This window comes from Rhincodon typus, chromosome 2, assembly GCF_021869965.1.
Source record: "Rhincodon typus isolate 14 chromosome 2, sRhiTyp1.1, whole genome shotgun sequence".
Lineage (NCBI taxonomy): Eukaryota > Metazoa > Chordata > Chondrichthyes > Orectolobiformes > Rhincodontidae > Rhincodon > Rhincodon typus.
The window spans coordinates 20648126-20658252 of NC_063333.1; the positions used below are offsets into that span (position 1 = coordinate 20648126).

Genomic DNA, 10127 nt, shown 5'->3' on the forward strand with positions numbered 1-10127 from the left:
GAAGGGTCTAGGCCCGAGGCGTCAGCCTTTCTGCTCCTGTGATGCTGCTTGGCCTGCTGTGTTCATCCAGTCCTGCACCTTGTTGTCACAGAACAAGCTAACGTTAGCATATGTGACTAAATTGACTGTCCCCACATTTCTTTGCAAAATCTATTTTGCTTTCCCTGATCTAAAGAGAAATGGATAAGTTTGTTCACAAAAGAAGCAATTCCTCTGTGAATTCAGTTGTTGATGAAACATCTGAACCCAGAGGAGAAAGAGCAAGAACTGTTCAGAGACAGTATAATGGGAGCCTTTGGATCCTCACGGACAGGAGATGCCATTTACTTGAAGATCTCATCAGCAGAAAGAAGTTGGCAAGGTTGCACCTGTACCCAGTAAGTTACAATGCCATTTTCAAACAAAACATCCATTTCTTGTAAACAATGATATTCAGCACTTCAAGTGCTTGACAGAACAAAACATGAAGCAGACCCAATGTCTGATGGAGTGTGCGCAGGGATCAAAGGGGCTAATTACCTGGCAGTTAAGCTTGTAGCAAAATCAAAGAAGTCCCATACCATTGCTGAAATCTTAATCATGCCTGAATGCAAAACAATCAAAGGGGTGATCATAATACCCCAAAAACTAGGAGGATAAGTAGGCAATTCAGCCCCTCAAGGCTGCTCTGCTATTTGATTCGATCATGGCTAATCTCATCTTGGCCTCGACTTCTGCCTTCCTGCCCGCTCTCCATAACCCTTCAACACATCAATAATTAAACACCTGTCTATCTTAAATTTCCTCCATGTCCCAACATCAACTGCACTCTGGGCTAGTGAATTCTACAGGTTCACAACACCTTCAGGGAAGTAATTTCTCTTTATTTCAGTTTTAAATCGACTCTCCGTCATCGTAAAACTGTGGCCTCTCATTCTAGATTGTTCCACAAGAAGAAACATCCTCTCTACACTGACTCTACACTGACTCTGTCAATCCTTATAGTATCTTCTATACCACAATGAGATTGCCTTTCATTTTTCTAAACTCAAGAGATTATAGGCCGAAACTACTCAATGTCTCTTCACAATAAAACACTGTCATCTCTGGAATCAATCTAATGAACCTCCTCCAAACTGCCTACAACACAACTACATCCCTGCTCAAGTAAGGGGACCAAAACACAACACAATATTGCAGGTGCAGTCTCTCTAATGTGTTGTACACTTGCACAACACTTCCCTACATTTATACTCTATTCTTTTGGAAATTCATATCAAAATTCCATTTGCCTTCAATATTACCTGTTATACCTACATATTAGAGATAACACAGTGTGGAGCTGGAGGAACACCGCAGGCCAGGCAGCATTAGAGGAGCAGAAAAGCTGACGTTTCAGTTCAGGACCATCTCCAATATCTCCCTCCCCTTCCTGGACCTCTCCATCTCCTTCTCTGGTGACTGCTTCGAAAACAACATCTACTTCAAGCCCACCGATTCCCACAGCTATCTAGACTACACCTCCTCTCACCCACCTTCCTGACTCCAGCATCTGCAGTTCTTGCTATCTCTACCCGCATGTTAGTTTTCTGTGATACGTACATGATGACACCCAGATCCTTCTGCATCAAAGCACTCAAAAGTGTCTTTCCATCTAGATAATAAGTTGCATTTCTATTCTTCCAAACAAAATGCATAACCTCACACTTATCCGCATTAAACTTCGTCTGCCAAATTTTGGCCCATTCACCTAACTTAGCCTTAATCATCTGTAAACTGTATATCTTCATTTTAACTTGCTTTCCCATCTCTTTCAGGATCATTAGCAAAATTGGCTGTAGTACTTTCTATCGTCGCATCCATAAGGCCTAAAGATATAGGAGGAGGATTTGAGTTTGGTCCGCCATTCAATCATGGCTGATACGTTTCTCAACTGCATTCTCCCGCCTTCTATGCGTAACCTTTTATCCCCTTACTAATCAAGATCCTATCTATCTCTGTCTTAAGTATACTCAATGACTTGGCCTGCACAGCCCTGTCTGGCAATGAGTTCCACAGACTAACCAACTTCTGGCTGAAAAAAAATTCCTCATCAACTAAATGCTAAACGGTCACCCCTTCTTTCTAGGGTGGTGCCTCGGGTCCCAGTCTCTCCCACTAGTGGAAACATTTTCTCCACGCCCAGTCCATCCAGGCCTCTCAGTATTCTTGTAGATCCTGCCCCCCAGCTATCCTCCTAATCTCCATTGAGGACAGATTCAGAGTCCTCAGACAAGCCCTTCATTCTGGGATCATTTCTGTAAACATCCTTTGGACCCATGAAATGCCAGGACATCCTTCCTCAGATACAGGGCTCATACTGCTCACAATAGTACAAATTTGTACTTTATACTGCCTCAGCAATACATCCCTGCACAAGTATTCTAGCCCTCTTGAAATGAATCCTAACATTGAATTGGCTTCCTAATTGCCAACTGAACTTGCATGTTAACCTGAAGAGAATCCCGAACTAGGATTCCCAAGTCCTTTTGAAATAACTGCACAGAGGCTGGGATCCTGTCACCAAGTCACCCTTTATTTATATGTGCACAGGTACATGGGCTCTGACCAACCAGTTTAAAGCCAGTCCCTAGACTGAGGAGCCCTTCTGAATCTCCTGTTTATATCTTTCAGCCAGGGCTCCCTGATTGGCATTGGTTAACAACCCCAATTGAGGATCCCATAGAGATCCACCTGGCCCTGGTTCTAATCACTACACCCTTTGTGCTTCAGCTTTCCAAAGCTTTTCCCTTTTCGTAGTCTGGGACTTGATTCTTCTTACCAAAGTGCATAACCTCACACTTCCCCACAGTGTATTCCAATTGCTAATCCTTTGCCCACTCTCCTAGCCTGTCCAAGTCCTTCTGCAGCCTCCCCACTTCCTCTAAACTACTTTTCCCTCCACATATTTTTGTATCATCTGCAAAACCAGCAACAACACCCTCAGTTCCTTCATCCAGATTGTTAATGTATAACATGAATAGCTGTGGTCCCAACATTGGTCCCTGCAAAACACCACTAGTCACTGGCTGCCATTTTGAAAAAGACCCCTTTATCTCTCCTCTCTGCCTCTGCCAGTCAGCCAATCCTCTATCCATGCTGGTACCTTGCCCCTAACACCTGCGTTCTTATCTTACTTATCAACCTCCTGTGTGGCACCTTGTTAAAGGCCTTCTGGAAATCCAAATAGATCGCATACACTGGCTCTCTTTTGTCTAACTTGCTCAATACTTCCTCAAAGAATTCTAACAGATTTGTCAGGCGTGACATCCCCTTGATGAAGCTGTGCCCTATTTTACCATGTATTTCCACGTACTCCACAACCTCATCCCTAACAATGGGCTCTAAAATCTTACCAACAGTCAAGGTCAAGCTAATTGACTGATAGATTCCTGTCTTCTACCTCCCTCCCTTCTTAAACAGGGGTGTTACATGAGTCATTTTCCATTTCTCTGGAACCCTCCCTGACTCCAGTGAGCCTGAAAGATCACCATCAATGCCTTCACAATCTCATCAGTTATCTCCTTCAGAACTCGGGGGCGTAGTCCATCTGGTCCATGTGATTTATCCACCTTCAGACATTTCAGCTTTCCTAGCCCCTTCTCCTTAGTGATGGCCACTACACTCACCTCTGCCCCCTGACTCTCTTGATCCTCTAGTGTGTGGCTGGTGTCTTCCACCATGAAGACTGATGAAAAGTACCTATTCAGTTCCTCCGCCATTTCTTTCGTCTCCATTATTACTTCTTCAGCCTCATGTTCCAGCAGTCAAATGACCACTCTTGCTTCTCTCTTACCATTTAGAAATCTAAAAAAAATCTTCCTCTGATATTTCATATTCACCGCATTCTATGCTTTTTCTTTTGCTTTTATATTGTCCCTGACTTACTTTGTCAGCCAGGGTTGCCTCATCCTCCCCTTCCTTGGGATGAATTTCTGCTGTGCCTCCCAAATTATCTCCAGAAACCCCTGCCAATGCTGCTCCTTGCTTCCTTGCTGGCTCCTCTTCCAATCAACTCTGGCCAGCGCCTGTCTCATGCCTTAGTAGGCACTTTTACTCGATTGTAATACCATCATATCTGATTCCAGCTCCTCCCATTCAAACTGCAGGATGAAGTCTATCATATTGCCCCTTTAGGGGTTCCCTCACCTTAAACACCCAAATCAACTCTGCCTCATTATACAGCACCGAATCCGGAATTGCCTGTTCCCTAGTGGGCTCTACCACACGCTGCTCCAAAAAGCTATCTCATAGAGATTCCACATATTCCCTTTCTTGAGATCTGCTACCAACCTGATTTTCCCAATCCACCTGCATTTTGCAGTCCCCCAAGGTTATTGTAATAGAGCCTTTTTTACTGGTCTTTTCTATTTAAAGTTTTGGCAAAGATCTGTAGCTCAGGTTGTGGATGAGGTTGTTGACTTGCTCGCTGAGCTGGCTTGTTTTTGTTCCGACGTTTCATCACCATGCTAGTTGATATCATCAGTGGAGCCTCTGATGAAGCGATGTTATTCTACTCCACTTGGAATTTATATTGTCCGGTCCGTTATGGTGAGTACTGTCATTTCCGGTTTTGAACTGTATGGGTTTGTATATCCAGTCCAATTCTATATATTTGTTGATTGAAGTATGTGTGGAGAACCATGCCTCTAGGAATTCCTGTGCGTGTCTACGTTTGGCTTGGGCTACTATGGTTACCTTGTCCCACTTAAACTGATGGCCTTCATTGTCAGAATGTACTGATATTGAGGAGAGTCTGTCGTGTTGTTTTGCTGCTAGTTGATGTTTGTGTATTCTGATGGCTAGTTTCCTTCCTATCTATCCAATGTAGTGTTTGTGGCAGTCTTTGCATGGTATTTTGTAAACCACATTTTTTCTGCATGTTGTGGGAATGGGGTTTCTAATCCTTGTAAGTGTTTGTCATAGAGTGGCTGTGGGCTTGTGGGCCACCATGATTCCTATCGGACTCATGACATATCAGAATTGACAACAAGACTTCTAAGACCACTAGGAATCAAAAATCTAATTGTAATGCAAAGCCAAATGCGAAAGCTGCACTCTTGCTGGGCAAAACCCTCTGTTTAGAGTGGGCTGAACATAGAGAGTACAAGAAAGGAGAATACCCCAGAGGCATTAAAAAGACAGAGGTGGTAGGTCTGTCACTCATTTGCAAGAGATAAGCAAAGATGACCAAACATTTAACTACATTCTTAGCACACAAATAAGGAATCGATTCAAAACAATCTATATCTCATTTAGAGACTTTGCCAAGTTTGTTTTTAAAAGTATGACATAATTTCCAAACTGCATCTTTTTTATTCCCATCATGTCTGCTCTTGAAGGTGTGAAACATGAACAGTGTTCAGTCCAGCTGGTGTTAGCAGTGTGGGTAAGTGAGGCCACGAATTAAAGTTTATCTGTCCGTCTGTTATCACTGGATAAATACAAGGCACTTGCACAATTAACTAGTTCATATTATCCAAGGCCTTCCAGGGAAACAATAAGCAGCTCTCTGCGCTGTTTTTTATGAGACTGGACTCTGAATCAGAAATGTTGTCTTGGGTAAACAGGCAGAAACCCCAATTAAAGCCTGGCAGGCAGTATGTTCGAACCAGCGAGTTAACTCCCCCAACAATTCACAGTTGTAACAGTAACGTGATTATATCACAGAGGCATCATGCAGCTCCACACTTGCTGCTGACTGATATTACAACACAGTATGTTTTATCCTAACATCTCAGCAAACAGTTGAAAGCAGTCAGGGCGTGAGTTCAATACCAGGATTTAGACTGTGATTGGTTTCCATGACAACAAGCTGCATACTTCAAGTGCAAGTGTAGATAGGTCTCACAGATTGGGCACTAGACGCTAAGCAATAATACCAATGGAGCTTATGATATTTTTCATGAGGTTGGATAACAGATCAAAGACAGTGAACTGTATTCTGCCTTCCTGTTAACATTGTCTCATCAATTTTATTTGACTTTAAAATGAGGCATAAGACATGTACTGTCTAACAGACAGTCAACCTATTTTCTTTTTGAACTAAATGCATTGCAGTGACTAGAAATTGAAACTGCATACTGTAATGAAATGTGAACTTGACTTGTTTCAGATCCTGGCAAGAATTCCATTGACAGAGAATTCCAGAGCATGTGTGCAGCATACATAGAGACCCAGGCTGTGATTCAAGTTTTAGCTTACAGCTGATGGACTCAAGTCATTTAATTCAAGCAATGCACCAGTGTGATGGGGGGAGAAAAAAATGCAAAGATGACAGGAGAAAGTTTAAAAGGAGAAATCTCTGTCACAGGACAGGAGACAGCACCAGGAGACATACTGGAAGAGACCACTAGGTGAGAAGCCACCAAGAGAGAACCTGTGTTGATAAGCGCTGTTGTGAGCAGGGGTCTGGGCAGTTAGTGTCCAGAGAAGCACTGCATTGAGCTAGGAGTAATGGGTTAGAGCTCAGGATAAGCCAGAATCACAGAATGCTTATGGTGCAGAGGAAGCCATTCAGCCATTTATGTCTGCACCAGAGGGAGCTGTTCAGTGCAACTGAGGCTCAGGAGAAGGTGTGTGGAGATCAGAAGGCAGCAGTATGCCACTGGCTGCATGCTACTGCTGGTCAACCAAGATAAACCTTCCAAGAAGTGGTATTGTGCTCTGAGCGGCTAAAGACCTCTGAATCTGCCCAGGGTCAGTGCTGGACTACAGCCTTCAGGCTGCTATGTCCCAGTGCTGGGTCCGAGCGCACATTTCAGACTGGTGTTAAGTGAAAAGGGAATGCATTGTCATAGGAGATAGCCTTCAAAAGAATTGTTATACTAATCTCTGATCTTCCTCCAAAGGGAGATATTATCTTCTTACGACACTATCCTGTAAAGAACAAGAAAGGAAATTCTCCTCGGAGCCTGCCAATATTCCTCCCCCTAAACATATGATCAAAACAGACCATTCCAGGGGAGTCAACGCATTGTTTTCGGTGGACCCTATTGTACACAAAGTTGATCATCAGGTCCTCTGCATTCTGACTCTATTTCAAAGTAGCTCATTATGCATAAAGCACTTGAAAACATTTCTAAGAGGTGTGATAGTAGTGTGCAGTATAAATTAAATCTCTCTCTTTGAAAAATACATGTCCCTAACATTGAAACCAAACCAAGTACAGCCATTGCTTCGGCAGTACATAGGAATAGACCTCCCCACCTTTCTACTATAATGTAGGCACAGGTCGACAGAACAACTGGGGTGGCACGGTGGCTCATTGGTTAGCACTGCTGCCTCACAGCATCAGGGACCTGGGTTTGATTCCATCCTCAGGCAACTGCACCCGAATATCAACCAGGAGTAATTTGTCTGTCAATTTGGTGTACAAATCAAATTCAATCTGTACAATTTCACTCTGTGCAATGATATTTATTAAAATCTGCAGTTTAAGTTGGTTAATTTACTTTAATTCTATTTCTTTCCTCTTTATCAATTTTTTAAATCATTCTAGATACTGCTGTAGCATCAAAAAATCTCTCAATTCTAATACTGTCCTAAACCTGTTTAGTTCCCCATGAATGGATACCTTTCCCCTTGGGGTTGTATTTCTCATCAGAATGTAGATTTTTTTTGAGAATTCTTAAATACCAGCAGACATCTGTAAAACACTCAGGGTGTGATATGTATCTTTATTGCAGCAGTTTACTTTTCAATTCCTCATCCTACGCCATGCCACCCTTCCAATGGCATCTGTCTCATATTTTTTCCATTTCATCCCAAGCACCTCACCTTGCTTCACCCTCCATTTCATTCGTGCTATGCATTAACTCTCCCCATGACCTCCCCTCACACTCCAATGCCATTACCCCATCATCTCCCATGCTGTTCGCCTCCTCCCATTCTATCCCCTTCTTGCAAAGTGCTTTATGCTTGATGAGGTTACTCCACAAAACACTGTTGCTATTCACTTGTGGAATTGCAAATGCTTAATTTTAAGCCATTATAGTAATATTCCACTACTAAGCATAGCTAGCACAGCTCACCAAACAAACCCACCAACAACCCAGGCAAACAATAAATGCATGTTATTATTACAGATTTCTTTAAATATTACTATTACTAATCTCCTGTCACTCTCTTTAATCTAAGTTTCCAACATATCTTAACCCAACACACTCTTCACATTTATATTGACTTTATTTAATAGACTTTGTTTAAATCCAATATCCTAGATTTGGGCTTACATGCATCACTCTCAAAATCAAGATAAATTTGTGCTTATTTTGCTCAATATTTCCCAGAGAATCTCTTCCTTTCATGCAGCTAGCTAATCCCAACTCACTACATAAAGTAAGATTTAAAAATCACCTCTTTCCTGGTTGGTTCAATGATTTGTAGTTCAAAGAGACTGCTTTAAATGTATTCCTGAACTTATCATCCAAACTAGTTTTGTCAATTTGATTTACAATGGCCAAATGAAGATTGAAGTCTCCAAAGACTATTACATTACCTTTGTTACAAGTTGCTCTTATTTTTTAATTAATACACTCTCCAACAGCGTACCTAGTAGTGAAGGGCTTATAAACAACTCCCACCAATCTTTTCTGCCCCTTATTCATTGTCTCCAGGCCTACTTTCTATTCTTTTGAGCCAATATCTTTTGTCACTACAATCTTTAGGTCACTATTCATTATCAGAGCTGCCACATGCATGTCACCTTTCTATTTTATCTGCATTTTCAAACAAAAGTACTCTGGAACATTAATTTCCCAACCTCAATCATCATACAATCATGTCTTCTGTAATAGCTATTGGATCAAACATTTTTCTTTCTATTTGTGCCATAAATTTGTCTCTCCTTTTTATGAATATTTAATGCAATCAAAGCACCTCTAATTTTAAGATTTTTTTAAAAATCTACCTCTGATTTGACCTTTCTCTCAGATGCACTACCATCTAACTTTATGTCTGTTCCTGTCACACTGTGCTTGTCAAAGGCATGGTTAGGAAGTTTGTGGATGAAACCAAAATTGGTGATATAGTGGACAGTGAAGAAGGTTATGTAAGATTACAAAGAGATCTTGGAATTAGGTCAATGGGCTGTGGAGTGGCAGATGGAGTTTAATTTGGATAAATGCGAGGTATTGCAGCTTGGTAAAACAAATGAGGGCAGAACTCATACCGTGAATGGTAAGGCCCTGGGTAGTGCTGTAGAAAAGACACACCTAGGGATTCAGGTACAGAATTCTTTGAAATTTGCATCACAGGTAAACAGGTTGGTTAAGAAGGCAATTTAGCACACTTGCCTTCATTGCTCTGACCTTTGAGTATAGGAGTTGGGACATCATGTTGATGTTGTGCAGCAAGTTGGTGAGGCCTCTTTTGGAGTACTGTGTGTAGTAAGGATATTATTAAACTGGACAGGGTTCGGAAAAGATTTACCAAGATGTTGCCAAGAATGAAGAGTTTGAGATATAAATATAGGCTGGGACTTTTTCCACTGGAATGTAAGAGGTCGTGGCATGACCTTATTGAGGTTTATAAAATCATGAGGGCCATAGATAAGGTGAATGAAAAGGATCTTTTCCCTAGGGTGGGGGAGTTCAAAACTAGGGGACATATTTTTAAGGTGAGAGGAGAAAGTTTTAAAAAGGACAAGAGGGGCAACTTTTTTTTTTACAGAGAGGATGGCTGATGTGTGGAAAGTACAGCCAGAGAAAATGGTGGATGCAGGTACAGTTACAACATCCAAAAGACATTTGGATAAGTGTATGAATAAGAAATGTTTGGAGGGATATGGGCTAAATGCAGGCAAATGGGACCAGTTTAGTTTGGGAACATGGTCGGCGTGGACTGGTTGGACCAAAGGGCCTGTTTCCGTGCTGTATGACTCTATGATTCTATGTCCACAGTTTGTTACAATGCAAACAAAATTGAAAAAAGCTGCAGAAATGCCAGGCCTTAACCCCATTGTATACATTGCACTTAAAAGAGAATCAGAACAAGACAACAAACTGGGTACAGTAAGCTGTCCTGTTGCACACCAAGCTGTGAGCTCTGATGTCAACTATAAAGGTTGAGATGATGCCTGTAATGAACACAGCCAATTCAGGCACACT

The 10127-nt window shown here is 41.8% G+C and overlaps 1 protein-coding gene across 1 annotated transcript in view; it reads right to left on the reverse strand.

Annotated features, from left to right (window-relative positions):
* Positions 1 to 3701, reverse strand: part of ncapg2 (non-SMC condensin II complex, subunit G2) — a 138208-nt gene extending 134507 nt beyond the window's left edge. The window contains exon 1 of the mRNA XM_048606130.1: positions 3648 to 3701. Within this exon, the coding sequence (XP_048462087.1) occupies positions 3648 to 3701 (54 nt within the window). The remainder of the gene's footprint in view (positions 1 to 3647) is intronic.
* Positions 3702 to 10127: the final 6426 nt, after the last annotated feature.